Source organism: Phyllostomus discolor, chromosome 14, assembly GCF_004126475.2.
Source record: "Phyllostomus discolor isolate MPI-MPIP mPhyDis1 chromosome 14, mPhyDis1.pri.v3, whole genome shotgun sequence".
NCBI classification, from domain to species: Eukaryota; Metazoa; Chordata; class Mammalia; order Chiroptera; family Phyllostomidae; genus Phyllostomus; species Phyllostomus discolor.
In genome coordinates this window covers 20,266,151-20,282,378 of record NC_040916.2, presented here as the reverse complement: position 1 = coordinate 20,282,378, position 16,228 = coordinate 20,266,151, and the positions used below count along the sequence as shown (strand labels likewise).

At 58.0% G+C, this 16,228-nt stretch overlaps 1 protein-coding gene across 1 annotated transcript in view; it reads left to right on the top strand.

Annotated features, from left to right (window-relative positions):
* PAPPA2 (pappalysin 2) overlaps positions 1-16,228 on the top strand; it is a 183,004-nt gene that overhangs the window by 64,873 nt on the left and 101,903 nt on the right. The window contains 4 exon segments of the mRNA XM_028530897.2: positions 7,059-7,352; positions 9,007-9,199; positions 12,596-12,717; positions 15,670-16,159. Coding sequence (XP_028386698.1) covers positions 7,059-7,352; positions 9,007-9,199; positions 12,596-12,717; positions 15,670-16,159 — 1,099 coding nt within the window.

Sequence of the window (16,228 nt, the reverse complement as noted above, 5' to 3'; positions counted from 1 at the left end):
GACAGGTGGTTACTAGACTTAGCATGGCGGTCACGTTATAAGGTATGTAAATGTCAGATTACTGTATTGTACACCTGAAACTAATATGATATTGGACGCCAACTATACTATAACACTTGTTTTTAAATAACGATAATACTCAATGCTGGTGAGGATGCAGAGAAACTGGATCCCTCCCCCACTGCTGGCGGGAATCCAGGATGCCACAGACGCACTGCAGAACACTTCAGTAATTTCTTATAAAACTAGACGTACACCTACCGTGTGATCTGGCCATCAGACTCTTGGACATTGATGACAGAGAAACAGAACATATACCCATTCAAAAACGTTTACCTCTGTCTTCGTAGCTGCTTTATTCATCATACTTTATTCATCATCCAGCAGATTCAAACTGCTGGAATCAACACAAGCGGTTTCAGAGCTGACTGCTTAAAGCAACGGTGTCACCTCTCTAGGACAAGGGGACACTGCTCAGCAGTAAAAAGGGGTACGTGTTAGTGCGTGGAGTGACTCGGGTGCATCTCAAGGGTATTGTGCTGAGTGAAAAGCAATCCCGGAAGCTACACGCTGTGTGATTCCATTTATGTAGTGTTTTCAAAACGACGGACTTACAGAGACAGAGGACAAGAGAATGTGTGCCTGGCACTGGGAATGGGGAGTGGTGGGGGGGAGGGGTGTGAGTGTGGACCCGACAGGAAGGACGGCAGATGGCACATCTTAGTGGAGACGGGACAGTTAAGCATCTTCATTGTGGTGGAGATTGCACAAAGGTGTCCCTGTGATAAAACTGTGTAGAGCTGTGCACGTACGCACACACACACTCACACACTCACGAGTGCACAGAAGACCTTGGGAAATCTGAATAAGGTCCATGGCCCCTCTGCAGAAGCAGAGAACTTGGCACACAGCAGGCGCTCTGTCAGCCCTCGCCGCACGGAGGGATGAGTGAATTCATGAGCGAAGGCATTAAAGTTACGTGGCTTCCAGAATGACCTCATGAATTATTGGCTTGAGTTGCAAAGGAAGCTGGGGATACTTATATTTTACTCCAAATCATCCGAGGAGCAGCCATGCTCCCCTATAATGTGACCTGTAATGTGATTTTCCGAAGTAGACCGAGCAGCTGTGAGATCTGACTCGATACGGAATTGCTCGTGTTTGTACTCATTTCTTCTTGTTTGACCATCACGTGATCGGACAAAGGAGTTGTGTCGACCTAAGCCAGGTGTAGAGTAGTACAAACAGCTGGTGTAACAGGATAGGGGGAGACATTTAGACTCTTAACAGAGTCCTTTCAGAACCTAAGTCAAGACTCAAGGTTGCCTGTTTGCGTTAACATGTGAGACGCCTGCGTTTTGAGCATCCAAGGGGTGACCCAGCCGACAAGTCCACTAGCCTGAAAGTCGGAGGATCAAGCCCTGTCTCTGATGACCAACGGCTGCAGTGACTGTCCCCAAACACCCAGGCGGCCATGGTCCTGCTTTGCTGCTCATGCCATTTCCACCTTCCACGCAACGCTGCACTTCCAATGCTGCAGGAACTGGATGGCCCCCGGGGCAGGGTCTGTGGAGGTCACAGGGCCTGTGGACTGGGGGGTGGGGGCAGCTCTCTTGGTGTGATGCGGATGGGACAGCTACCTGGGGAAGCGAAGCAACAGCCGTGTGGGGTGGAACAGGGTGGAAGCAGCAGCGATGGGCTCAGAGGAGGGGTACCTTTCCATCACACACAGCTTCTGGGGGGCATCTCCCAGGACAAACCTCAACTTCCTCCTAACCAAACAGTTGACATTGACATCAGGACGTTGCATCAACGATGCCACACTCATGTGCAGTGTGGGTGAGGCCTCGGGCTGGGGCAGCCGTGGAGTTGGCAGGTGGGAAGTCTTTGGTCGTCTCAGCCAGGTGGTTTCGGCGAGTGCGGGTGCAGAGAGCAGAGGGGGAGGTAGAAGAGTCTGTAGGAGGTGAGGAGGGGCGTTCTGGTGCAGCTGGCCATTAAACAGTCGGTTCAGGGCAGAGAAGGTCCTACCCCTGGCCACCAGCCTTCTCTTCACGGTGCCACAGCAGAGCGACTCTTCCCGGACACGAGGAAGAAACAGGACGTGTGCACTGCGGTGCTCCGAGGAAACACGAGGAATTCTAGTCGTTGGGGGGGCAGGCTCCATGGCCTGAGCAGGAGAGGGCAGGGCCTGGGGCTCGCCCTCCGGCTGCTGTTGTAGGTCATTCCGTTGTCACAAGTTGGCTTTCAGTGGGCGGGCTTGTCCTGGGTGCCTCGGGGCCTCGCACTTCGGTAAGCACGCTTGGGTATTGAAAATCTTAGAGGAAGTTGCCCTGAAATTGGGGTGTCCCAAAGGTAGGTTCATGCACTTAGGAGTAGGTAGAGTAAGTAAATAATCACCTTCATGGGTGATTATTTAGATATACCGTAGATAACCTTTATGTCTTCCAAAACATATCATGGTCATCACCGACTCCTTGCTGCCCAGAACAGTGTCTGACACGGGGTAGATGCTCAATAAATGCTAAATTAATAAGCAACTTATAGGAAATAGATTTTAATGCATATTCTGTAGTGCCTAAAATTCTGACATGCAATTTCGTGCATGTGTGCATGTGTGTGTTTGAACTGCCCCCATTGAGAGCAGGGAAGGAATTCCACCGTAAGTCCTCAAAGCCTCAGTCATAACGTCTTTCATTTTATCAATCAGATGGCTGTTCTCCCAGGAGGTGGGAGCAGCCGGAGGGCCCGGAGTACTTGACAGGTGGGAGTAAGAGTGGCTGAAAGGGTGTGAAAGGAGACCAAAAAAAAAAAAAAAAGACGCCAGACTCTGCAAAATCTTCACCCTCCACACATTCTTGTCTTGGTTTTTCAGCCTTGCCCAGAATAAGGACTTCCTTCTAATGAGACCACAGGCTATAAAACTAAGAAGCCAACACAAGACCTAGAGGTGAATGGTTTCTGGTCTGGTTCTGTTAAAATGTGCCGCCTCTTCTAGCTCCCTGGTGTGTGTGTGTGTGTGTTTTTTAACTTCCTCCATATCTCCCACCCCCAGTCCACCTCTGCCGCTTGCTGTGCTTCTTCCCGGACCCCAGGCACACTTCGGTGGCTTAGTCCCTCCGTTGTGGGCAGTGCATTTCGAGGAGCGCGCGGTAGCCAGTGGCTGGAAGTAATTATGTCAGCACCTGGGGACCAGCCCTCAGCCTCCGTGTTTTATGGGCACATAACATTCAGCCCTAAAAGTTTTACAGAACGGTTTTAAAGTCGTTCCCACTTGTGTCCTTTTTCTCAAACTGCCTCGGGGTTTTGTTTTTGTTTTTGTTTTAATGAAAGAGGCTCTGGGAACCAGCCGCTCTTTACCACGTGCTGCGCTGCCGTCTGAGGCTGAGGCTGAAGCCGGGGAAGCCCGCTGGAAGCTGGGGACGTGGCAGCCCTTGGGCAACTCGGCCGTCTGCTACTTAGCTTTCATCTTTTCATCAGCAACGGCCCTCCCTTTTCTTCCCCGCACCGTCCCCTAGACCACACAGCAGCCCTGTCTCAGTGTCCGTGTGTCCTCCGTGATCTCGGCTGAAAGTTCCCCCGGAAGGCACCTGGGCTCCCCGGGAGTCCACTAGGCAACAGCCGTCCCACACGTGGCCAGCCGGTGCTGAGTCCAGGGAGCCCCGTTCGTAGGCTGTTCTGCGCACGCTCAGTGGTGCTGGCAGGCAGCGAGTTCAAGCCCAGTCTGCGCACTCAGGTGTGCATGCAGCGTAGCTCTTCTTTATTCTTCTATCACTGAGCTTAACCTCTATTTTGAGCCCCGTGTTGCTGGGCGGTAGAAATTGAGTCAGTTGTTCTGCCTGGCGCTGTATCTAACGTGACCGTGGCTTGTCAAGGCCGAGGCCATAGGGGAAAGGACCACGTTGTCCTTAGTCACCAGGTGATGCTGGGCACCTGAGATGACTCGTGCTCCCACCCCAGGTCCCACCTCTGGGGAGTCTCTGGGGGTCTCTCTGTCCCCCATCCCTCTAGCCTCACTGGTCAGCCATTCTCCTCCAGAGCTAGGCACGACCCCAGGACTTCCTCCCCGGGGGTGAGGCAGGACCCCACCGTCCAGTCACGTGCACCGTTTTGAATCTTGGCCCCTGTACCGGGGTCTCAGAAGGGGCCGCACAGCCCGCCTCACCTGCTCCCACCACCACCCATACATGCCCACCCATTATTCTTTTCTTTTGATCTAGTGGCTCTTCTCCCAGCTTAGGAGAATCCCTTCCAGGTGGAGACACAGCAGTGACGTCAGTGACTCCAGGCAAGGCTCACTGTCCCGTGCTCACGTGCCAAGCCGGCTCAGCCTGGAGGCCTGCCAAGGCCCAGACGTCACAGGCTTTGGAAACCTCGCAGCCAGAAAAGGACCTCCTTTCCCTCCCCACCTTACTTCTCACGCTGTCTCCTGCCTCCCGGTGGGGTAATGAACAAATGCAGGGGAGTCTGGCTCCCCGAATCAGCAGTGGCAGACGGGGGAGGGAAGCAAGGAGCCGCTGGGGTACAATGTTAGTATTTCCACATTGTTGCCCCTCCACACAGACTCCTGCTTCTCGTCTCCCCCGTGTCAGCGCTTCTGGCCTTGGCCTTGGCCTCAGCCCCTAGGCAGCCTTGCTGGACAGGAGCTGGGGAGGCCAGCAGAGGTGGAGAGCGCCCGACAGTGTCTCAGGCTGAAGACCGGGGGGCACGGGGTGGTTGAAACCGTATTTTGGCACGTCTTCCTGCGTCCTGCTTCAGGGTGGCAGGTGAGAGCAGACGGCCGAGGGACTGGGTCCCGTCCCCCCCCCAACACCGAGCTTCACCCCTCTTCTGTGTTCGAGTGCCCCAGAGATGAGGACGAGCAAAGGCGAGCAGTGGTGTTGAGTGTAGGAAGTGATCGTCGTGTTCCCCGTGACGAGAGAAGTGGGAAGGGAAAGGTCGTGGGCGCTACAGAGTGCAGGCGTCTTGTGTACACACGACCTCCTGCAAGATCTGCGAGGAATCAGGCTACCAGCCCCAGCCCGCAGTGTTTCTGTCCCTGCGGCAATCACTCACGCCGGCTGCTGGGAGTACGTTTTGAACGCTGGCGTGCTGTCTGTGGAGAGAACGGGCACCGGTCTGTTTCCAACTCTGCCCAGGTCCCGTCTGTCTTCTGGGTGCCCGTGGGTCTCCGGGTCAGAGCGGCATGGAGACCAAATGTGAGCGGCTGAGGGGCCGGTACGCGCTCCCCGCTGGGGGCTGTGTGTGCACTTCGCCCGGCGATGCCTGGTTCTCCCCCGGAAGGCCTGCCCGTCTGTGGTCACACTCTCGCTTCCGTTCTCTTGATGAGTGACGGCGGTCACGGGGGAGCCAACAGGGTGGGGCGCACTCACATGTGCATCCAGGCTGCAGCCTATAACTACAGTGATGTTGGCAGATGGCCTGATGCACACCTTGAGTTCCGTTGTTCTAGAAGCTAAGCTAAATGCTTCTTTGTCTGCAAGACTGCTTCAGGCAGCCTTCAGAACAACCCTTCGAGGTAGGAACTCTTGTCATTCCCATGGCAGAGATGAGGGGTAGCCTCGGGAACTTCCAGGAATATTCCGAAAGGCAAGGATTGATGCATTTCCAGCAAGTGTCTGCAGCCAAAGGAGGCGCCCTGGTCACTCCAGAGGCCGCCCTGTGTGAGAGAGGCGTCCGTGCAGTGGCGTGAGGACCCCCGGTAACCCTCAGCGCCTGACCCACGTTGCTAGTGTGGAAACGGGAGACAGCATAGGCAGCAGCGTTAGGAGACACTGCCGGTTTGCTTGGGCATGGACACAAAACAGGACTGGGGGGCAGCACCTGCACGGTCACTTCATCCCCCCTCCTCGGAGCTCTGGGGAAGGGACCGTGAGTTTCTCTGACCACGCGGGGAGAGTCCACAGGTGCTCAGACCTCGCTGGTCTGACCCAGGTGCTGGGGAGGGCGGGCAGGGCTGGCCCTTCTGTGAAACTCAGCTTTCATTTGTTATTCACCATGTCTCGTTCCCTGTTTATGAAGAGAAGTTCTCGCATTCCTCTTTAGATTCCGGGCCACACGTCTCTCTGCCTCACTCAGGCCTCGGCATGAAACGTGTGCGTGCGAGTGCCTGTCACCTTTTATCAGGGCGTGGCGTGTGTGCCATTTTTTATCAAAACATGGAGGAACTTTTGTAAACTGAGCCATGAAATAATTAGTGTCTTTCTCCTCCCACCCACCCCGTGGGCGTGCGTGTGGGTGTGGGAGAATGATTGAGACCCACTCCTCTAACAATTCATAACACGCTTGTCTCAGGTGGAGTGGAGAGGAGGGGAGTGTGGGTCCTGGTGGGCGGCAGAGAGAGCAAGGAGGTGGGCAGAGAGGGAGAGAGTGACGTGGTGGGCAGGAGGCCACGCACATCCCCAGGCAGAGAACCCAGATCCCGGGAAAGCCCACGGCAGCTCTGCACGGGGGATGCCTGACCCTTCCCCGCCTTTCCCTTCCCCCGGGGCTGCGGAGAGACGGGGATCTTGGAACACGAAGTGCAAGGCCGAGGCGGTGACAGTCTGTGATGACACAGATTTGCGCACATGGCATTTACGGTTGTCTCGCGCAGTCCTGCATGTTAGCTCTCAGCGGCCCGGTGACAGCAGGAAGGGGGCTTAGGGATGAGCCGGCCCGCCCCCTCCCTTTGCAGGTGGAGGGCCTGGAGGAAGGTTCCAGGGCAGAGCACGGTCCTACAGCTGGTTAGCTTCGGGACCACATTCCAGTCCATAAGTTAGTTCTAGTCAGTGCGGCTCCACAAGCTTGGGCTCCGGTGGGAAGAATGACCGTATGCGGCCCAGGACCTTGGGGTTTTCCTGAACGCGTACCCTCCCTTCTGCTGTGTTGTCTTGTCTGTATTGTATCCTCCCTGGCATGGGCGGGGGGTGGTGACACGTTTACTGGTGAGCTCAGAGGGGGTCTGTGGCCAGAGGGAGGAAGAGCAGGAACCGAGGCCACGAGAAGTTACGACGTGCCCCCGTGGAGGCTGACGTGGAGCCCCCCATGCTCAGAGATGTTTTCCAACCCTTCCCTCGCAGGCGGCGTTGTCCTGAACCCGGCCTACTACGGGATGCCCGGCCACACCAACATCATGGTCCACGAGGTGGGGCACGTGCTGGGGCTCTACCACGTCTTCAAGGGGGTCAGCGAGAGAGAGTCCTGCGACGACCCCTGCCGGGAGACGGTGCCCTCCATGGACACTGGGGACCTCTGTGCCGACACGGCCCCCACCCCCAAGAGTAAGCTGTGCCAGGACCCCGAGCCTACCAACGACACCTGCGGCCCCACCCACTTCCCAGGGGCTCCGTTCAGCAACTACATGAGCTACACAGGTACCCCGGCCGCCTCTCGGGGCTCGTTTTGGGCTCAGGTTGCACCTGAACAGGCGGGGGCTGGGAGGGCGGAGGGTTGCCAAGCAGTCGGTCCTGCCGGAGTTGAAGCGTGTTTCTCACGGCCTCCTCTTTTCTTCGAGTCTCTGAAGAACTTAAGGAAACAGTGAGACATTCAGAGGTCTCGTTGACTCGATTCTCCTTCACTGGAGATTAAAAGAAAAACATACTCCTACGTTGGGCATTTGAAAACTAATGTGGCTCAGTGGGTTGGGCATCATCCTGCAAAGGGAAAGGTCACCGGTTCGATTCCCAGTCAGGGCATGGGCCTGGGTTGTGGGTTTGGTCCCTGTTCAGGGGAGGGCAGGAAAGGCCCCGGCTGCTGTTTCTCTCCTCCTCTTCCTCCCTCCCTCCCCTCCTCTCTAAAAACAAATAAATAGAGTCTTTAAAAAGGAAAGAATGGCACTTCCCTGGCCTTGGAAACAACTATATTGTCTGGTCTTGTCGTCTTGGGTCACGCTCCTCCTCTGTCCCCGACACCTTCCTCGTTTCTGGCAGAAAGTCACGCTAGACGTAACCCCCTGTTCATGGGTTCCGATGTACCACTTCCTCCTAAAGTGAAGGACAGGTTCGATTTAATGGCCTATTCCAGTGGTGAAGGAAGGAGGTGATTTTTCTGTAAGGTCCAGGGGCTTCTTTGGTGCTAAGTTCTAGAACTATCTAAAAAATAAAAGTAAATAAACCGTAGGGCCCTGGTCCCGCCCTTGAAGGGAAGGAGTAGTGAGCTGGGCCTGTCACCTGTCCCATCCCTGGACAAACCCCGTCCAAATCTCACTCTGGCGGCGTGGGATTCGGGGGCGTCACACTCATAAGGGCCGGCGCCCACTCCTGCCCCCCCCCGCCCCGCCGACAAGGACACAGTGGCCCTTGCCCGGGCAGAGCGGCCCGGCGGTGGGCCGGGAGGACAGAGCTGTTTAAGCCCCGCCTTTGGTGTGGGCGGAGGAGACATCGAAGAGGCAGAGGGAGGTGTCTGACCCCTGCGCTTTCACTGGAAAAGGCCCGGAACTAAAGACAGCGGCTCCCTCCTGACACTACAAAAAATGTGCCCAGTGGGGAGATGCGCCCGGCTCCAAAGTGAGGGGGGGACCACGGTTCCAGTCCTGCCGCCTCCATGTCCTTTGGCTCTCTTGCCCCTTGAGCCTCTTCCCTGGAGACTCAGTCACCTTGGCCAAAGCCGCTGCGCCCAAAGCAGGTGTCAGGTGTCTGCAGCCCCACACACGGGGCCCCCGTGAAAAGGCCGTTTGCTGAAACACTGCCACCTGGTGGCTTCCCGAATAAGCAGCTGCTGGCCCAGAGCAGCCCTGTGCCCCCCACGGGGGCCCACCCAGGCCCAGCCCCAGCCCCAGGCCAAGGTAAGGGCCCGGGCTTAGAGACATGCACGTGCTGCTCTCCGCCTTCTCTCCCCCGTTTTCAGCTGAGACGCGTCCTGGAAAGAACACCTGTGTGCATTGGACAGGGGTTCATGGAGCCAGCAAGGGTGAGGTGTCGTGTGAGGAGCGGGAGACTCAGTGGTGATGGAGGCAGAAGTTGCCGCCGCCGTGGTGGCCCCGGCAGGCTGAAACCCCCGTCTGTCTCGTTCCCTTTTCTGTCTCCACAGACGACAACTGCACCGACAGCTTCACCCCTAACCAGGTGGCCCGCATGCATTGCTACCTGGACCTTGTGTACCAGCAGTGGAGTGACAGCCGGAAGCCCACCCCCATTCCCGTCCCTCCGGTGGTCGTCGGGCAGACCAACCAGTCCCTCACCATCCACTGGCTGCCCCCGATCAGCGGGGTGGTGTACGACAGGTGAGAGGGGCCCTCGCCCCCGCTGGGCCGCGGGTTTCCTCCGAGGTGTCTGCTGCACGAGGGGGAGGGCGTGGGGGTGGGGGAGGCCCAGCTGGGAACTGTGAGCCAAGCCAGCCGCTGCTGGGGCGCCCCCTCCAGCCTGCCCAGTCCTGTCCCTGTGGCAGCGGGGCTCTGTGGGCTCCCCAGGAAACCAGGGGCTCGTCACCTGTGCTCCTGCCTTGGCGAGGGGCCTCGCAGGTGTTCCCTGCAGAATGCCACATCCGGCAGGCTTCTGGGAGCTGGGAGGTGTTGCCCGGTAGGACAGAGGTGAACTGACCACACTGAGATGGCGTTGCCGCCTGGCCGGGTCAGCCCCTGTCCTTGGGGGAGGGGTGCCTCGGAGCCTTGCCCCTGCACAGTGGTGCTGGGGGGCAGGGAAGCGAGGCGTGTGCTTCCAGTCAGTCCTGGGGGAGGGTGGGTGGGTGGCAGGCTACCCACTGCCACCAGCTGTGCGTCAGGGGCTCACCTGGATGACGAGGGTGTTTCTAGAGCCCCCCCTGCGTCCCAGTGTACCCGGCGCCTACCCCACTCGTGGCTACCGTCTTGTGGCCTTGTCTTTACCTGTTCATGTTCCTCTCCGCCCACTCAGCTGGCAGTGCCTTTGCCTCCTGGCCAGCCACCGTGGACACCAGACACGTGTCTGGGGAAGGAGGAATCACTGTATCTGAAATTAGTGTTCACTCGTCCTTTGCATAAGGGACGTTTTTGTCCAAAGGAGCAAAGGGGGAAAAAAGACCCCCGACCACTGGGGCAGGTGGAGGAATGTGCTGTAACGAGAAGCACCAGAGCCCTTCCCGTGACCTGTGTGGGTCGCTCTACATCCCAAACCTGCCGCTGTCATCTACTGGCGGGGTGGCCGAGGTCTGCTTGGCCCTTCCGTGGGGAACACACCGTGCCAGGCGTCTGGCCTGTGGTGTCCCCGTTCGGTCCTTCCAACAAGGACAGCCCCTGCAGGGTAAGCGGGACGCTGGGGGCCTGGGCGGCCCACAGTGCTGGCCCAGCCCCACACCTGGAGAGAGGTGGACGGGGGACATCCATGGGGCTTCAGAAAGGGGGACCACGGGGTATGTTATTTCTACTACTTCAGCGCCATCCCATAGACGCCCCTCTTCTGTGTGTCAGCTTCCCCTCGGGGCGAGGCCCCGGAGAAGGAGCTGCACGTCCCGGAGCGTGGTTCCTGAAAGCTGAGCGAGGGGACAGGGTGACATGGGGATGTGGGGTCGGGGGGCGGGGAGCAGGCAAACCACTCTTCCAGGTTGTGACCCCGTCCTCCTGGGATCTTGCCACCTGCTCTTGAGACCTCGATGACGCCACTCGGGCACCTCTGTCCTGCAAAGCACTTGTGGTTGTCACAGCACCCGAGCGCTCACAGGTCGTTGTGACGCGTGAGCCTTGTGCAGCTCCGGTCGCACCGGCCGAGCAGCAGGTCCTCGGCGGGCCTGTGCAGAGTGGAGTTTTACGCCCGTTTATGTAACACACGTAAACAATTTAATCTTCAGTCCTCTCTCCGGTGCAAACGCTGCGATAGAGCAGACCTCAGCGCTGGCTCCCCGCGAGGCTGCTGGCAGGGAAGGCCGTGCTTGCTTCCTCTCCCCTGCTCAGTGGGCCGCAGCGCTGCGGCCTCCCCCCGCGTGTGTCCGGGGAGACGCACGTCACATACCCCGAGATTTGTGTCACGCTGGGAGCTGTGTTTACTCCTCCCCAGCAGGAATCTGGAGTCTGTGTGTCAGGGAGGAGCTGGGCCACACGCTGAGCAGCGGCCCCCCACCCCCACCCCCACCCAGGAAGGGCCGAGTGCATCGGGGCCTGTGGTCTGGAGCTGTGTCCGCACAGGCGGGGCTGCCGAGAGCAGTCAGAGCGTGGAGCTCACGACACCTTTCCAAAGTCCTGGACGCGTCCTGGGGTTTGGGACTTTGCTCAAAGGACTTCGGTGACCTCCGGCAATTGACTTCATTGCTCTGGGCCTGAGTGCCCCCTTGCTAAACCCAGGCTTCTCAGGAGACTTAGTAGCAATTTATGAAAAGCACCTCGGGGCGCCACGCCAGGCGTCTCAGGGGGCTGGCGGCGTCCTCGTAACCCCTCTTTAACAAACACACTAGCTTTCTAGTATTTTTGCCTGCTATAACTCTGGTCCCTACCTGCTGAGAAACTTGGATTTGATGCCTCCCATTTCCAGATGTGTGGTCCGCAGTTGGGCTTCTGAAAAGGTTCAGAGCGTCAGAGACGAACCTCATGGAGTGACTGCCCCTTGTTATGTAGCCACTGTCTGTCCTCTTCCCGGCGGCCCCAGAGGCGGTGCTGGGAGAGGTCTTCACGGGCTGTAGGGATGGTCTCAGGGATGCCTGTAAGGCACACCCCGCTGGAGAGACTGCCTGCCGAGGCCCGCGCCTGTACCAGCTGCTGGGCGTGGAAAGAATAGGTCCTTCTGGGTCTGGATCCCCTCCCGGTCGAAGAAGGAGGGGGCGGGGGAATTCCCAATACACCAGGGCAGTGCCCTAGGGCGAGAGCCAGAAGGCACAGGGGGCGCTGGAGGAGAGCGTGCAGGCTGCTCAGTCAGGCTGAGTGCCACTGCCAAGGTCACAGTGGGGTGGGTCTTGAAGGCTGTGTAGGAGTTTGCTGAACAGAGAGGCTTGGAGAAGCTATCTGGCAGGAGAGAGAGCAGCACGTTTCACCACGGAGCTGTGCGAAGGGTGTGATGGTTTGTGGAACGGTAACTAGTTCCTCGTGACGGGGACCTAAGGTTCACGAAGGAACTGAAGCAGGTGGGGCTTGTGGGGGAGCGGACTGGTGGGGGACCTTGGATCGTGGTGAGGGATTCAGCTCCGTCTCCGCAGGGGACCGGGAGCCCAGGGGCAGTGCATTTCACATGGCTCTGATGTTACCTGTGTGATTGAAAGTGGGGAGTTTAAAACCTAAGTCCACATATGCCAAAAAGTTTACTCTAAACATTGGTGTCTGTTTTGGCGGGAGTGGGGGGCGGTGCAAGGCGTCTTTGGATGGTTTGCCGAAAGTCAGCAGAAAGAAGTCCTCTGTGGAGGATTCAGATCGAAGTTCCTTTGTGTTGAATGCCTGAGGCAGGAAGCCGCCCACCTTCACCCAGGGAGGCCTCCTTCAAGACCTGGTGAAACTCCTCTGCCTGCTAGCCTTGAGATTTCTTCCCACGCCGCTGTGGATTTTACAAAGAGGAGGTCCACGCAAGATGGAAGTGATAGGAGAAAGAGTGGTGTTTCCTGTTGTTACCCATCCCCAGGGTCTCACCACCTATTGCCACGCCCCCACCCCGTGAGGTCCTCTGAATTTTGTTCTGCAAAACCTCTGACGATTCTCCCGTCTGCCCCCCCGCCCCGCCCCCCGCAGGGCACCGGGCAGCGTGTGCGGCGGCTGCGCAGAGGACGGGGCGTTCCGGCAGTACGTGCACTCGGCGTCTTCCCGGCGCGTGTGCGACTCCTCGGGGTACTGGACGCCGGAGGAGGCCGTGGGTAAGGGACCGCGGCGTTTTCATTCAGACCAGGCGGCTGCCAGACTGGGGGTGGGGGTGGGGGTGGAGGGTGGAGGGTGGCGTGTATGTGCGCATGCGTGAGTGCGATTCACTGGGAAACGCTCTGCCCGGTACCTTTGTGTGCCGACGTCCCGCCTGCGCCTCACGCAGGGCCCAGTGGCTGTGGTGGGGCAGAGGTCAGCTCAGAGGCGGAGGGATGGAGAAGGCAGCCGGTGCAGGCGGACACTTCAGGGTGCGAGAGCCCAGGCACGCGGTGTGCCCTGTGCTTACATACGGCCCATGGAGCAAGCGGCCTTGCAGCGGGGCAGCGTGGGGTGGCCTGTCACACTCTCCACCGGGAGGGTCACAGAGGACACGCTGCAGGGAACACGCACACACGGGCAGAGCCAGGCTGGGTGGGCACGGGGTGCGCCAGGCGCTCCAAACTGATCGTTCTCCTTTTTGCCGTTTTATGAGTCTGTTAACCACTGGTCCTGGTTGTGCTCTGGATGCGATCTCAGCCAGGCTCTGGGAGGGGAAAGTATTTCTCAGCTGTCCCTTCCCCTGTCTCTTCCCCAACTTCTCGGTTGCACAGTCACCTGCATAGGTATGGCAGGGCCTCTGAGACAAATCAGAGCACTCGTGTTGTCCCAGCTCAAGTCTCGAAGGTGCGGCTGTGTGAGTCTCAGCCCCTGCAGCTGGCTGGCGTGGCTTCCATCCCCCCTCTCCCCAGTGTTTCCCTAACTGTCGTCTTTCTCTTTTACTTGTGTTTATTAAGCCCCTAGAAACTACTCAGTCAGCTGTGCTGGGCACAACCCTGTTTGAGTGAGTGTGCGGTCCTGGCTCTGACGGGAAGAGATGGAGAGAGCACAGGTCCCCAGGGTCCCCAAGCTGTCCTCTGGGGCTCCTAGTCATTCACATGGCGGGAGCCTCTGGGAGGAACCTGGGGGGAGACGGTTCGCTTGAGCCACCATGCAGGACTCCTGTCCCCTGAGAGTCCTTGGAACAGGACAGGTCGGGAAGTTGCAGTAAAATTCGTGCTGGTGTGACGCTGGGCTCACTCGGGGACTGGTGTTTCTCGAAAGGCCATTTCTGGGGCAGACGGATCATCCCAAGCTGCTGTTTTCATGCCTGTTTCTCTCCCTGGCCCTGCACTTTTTTCCCTTTAATTCTGGGGAAAACTTAAAATTGTCTGGTAGAAGTGAAAGGAAAGAGAAGTTCTGGGTTTGGATTCGAGTTCTGTGTCCTGAGGCAAACCACGTCAGCTCTGAGGGCCTTCCCGGGGTTTAAGAGGTGGTCACAGTGAGACCTTTTGGACGGATTGTGCTACTTTCGGAACAGCTTCCAAAAGCCTCCACGCCGCCAGTGTCTTTGGGATGGCCGTCGGAAAATACTGCTAAGAAACACTGGCCGTCCTCTGCTTTGAAAAGGTGAAGAACCAAGTCACTTTCGAAATAGGCACCTTGGAAGTAACTGCCTCCCTCGCAGAGCGTGCAGAAAGTCATGCATGTGCAGGCGTGCTCCGGGCGTGTTCAGTGACGCTGAACGAGCTCTCACTGACCACCGGCTGCTTTCTGACCCCTGCGGGGACCAGACCTCCGAACCAGACACGCTCGCACTGAAGGGGCTTCTTCTCTTCTCGGTCTGAACTGCCCCGGTTCCCTAGTCTACAGCAGCCCCTGGCGTCATCCCGTCCCCCTGCAGCCCCTCGGGCCCCTTCCCTCTTCTTCAGCGATGCCGTTACCGCGTGCAATTACCCTGCCACCTTCCACCTGTTTGTCGTCGCACCTGTCGCCCTGTCCTAAGACGGGTAGTGCGAGGCCTTCTCTGCCCTGTTCACTCCCCAATACCTGGATTAGTGCTGGGTGTGGGAGAGGTGCACAGCTCACTTTTGGGGAAGGAATGAATGAATGAATGAATGGATGGATTTGCAATATGGGCAGAAAATAGTAAGGACCTTAAGGTGTAACACACCCAACACACACAGCTCAGCACACCCATGCACACTTAACATCTGAACTGGTTTCCTCTGGGTTTTGGAATAGTGTTTATTTTCCGAACGCTAAAGAGCTAAATAATTCTGTTTTTGCAAAGGTAGCTTGCAGATGTTTCTCTGGAACGTTATACAGACCTTCCGTACTAGCCAGTAAGACAGGGGTTCAAAGGCACTTTCACTATAATGAGGAAATTGAGGCTCCAAACGGCCAGCTGCAGCCACACAGGTAACAACACGGCTGTGCCGGGAGCCTGACCCTGGCTCATTCCCAGCCTGGCACTTTGCCTGCAAGTCCCCTCACGGGCCGGAAAAGAAACCTTAATATTTGTGATACTTGATTGTTCACCGTTACATTTTTGCTCAGCTACTGATCCCCCGTCTCTGTCCCCTGAAGAACAGAGTGCTCCTGCAGCTGCTTTCTTCTGCGTGCGGGGACCGCGGCTAGCACGCACCGGACCCAGATGTGTGACAGCCCAGGCGCCCTCTCAGGGGGTGAAGGAAGTTCCGTGGCACCTGCTCAAACAGGGCGTGGTGTCAGATTGAGACAAACATCGGCCTTATTGACAAATAAAACAGGGTTCAGAAGCACTAATTTATCCTGAATGATTAGCAAGCTAACATAAGCAGTTCTCCTCCGGTCAAGGAATCTGCAGGGACCTGACTCAGCTTCTCTGTCTTGGCCTTGCGTGCGTGCCCACCCGCAGTGTGGGTCGCTCCCCTCCCGGGCCCCCGAGGGAGCTCTCTCGTTGAAGGGCACCAAGGAGGGGACATGGAACGGGACAGGGCTTTTGAATTGTTACCCCTTTGTCTTCGGTAGGACTTGCGGCCCAACCCACTGCGCTGGCCAGCTTCCATAGGAACTGGTTCCACGTTTTCTTCTTCTCTCTCCTCTCTGGTTGCTGCAAACCTGATGATGGTCGTACCTGATGTGTCTGTCCTGCTGTCCATCTCCCCCAGGCCCCCCAGACGTGGACCAGCCCTGTGAGCCGAGCCTGCAGGCCTGGAGCCCTGAGCTCCATCTGTACCACATGAACATGACCGTGCCCTGCCCCGCGGAAGGCTGCAGCCTGGAGCTGCTCTTCCAGCACCCGGTGCACGCCGACACCCTCACGCTGTGGGTCACCTACCTCTCCGTGGACCCCTCCCAGGCGCTCTTCGACACGGAGATCCTGCTGGAGCACCAGGAGTCCGTGCACCTGGGCCCCTTGGACACGCTCTGCGACACCCCGCTCACCATCAAACTGCACGTGGACGGGAAGGTCGTGGGGGTGAAGGTCTACACCTTCGATGAGCGGATGGAGATCGACGCGGCGCTCCTGACCTCCCGGCCCCGCAGCCCCCTGTGCGCGGGCTGCAGTCCTGTGCGGTACCAGGTCCTCCGCGAGCCCCCGTTCGCCAGCGGCTTGCCCGTGGTGGTGGCGCATCCTCACCGCAAGTTCACGGACCTGTGAGTTGGGAAGGGGGGCTCTCTACTCCATGGTGCTTCCTGGGGCTTGGGGAGTGGGTATTGTTCCCC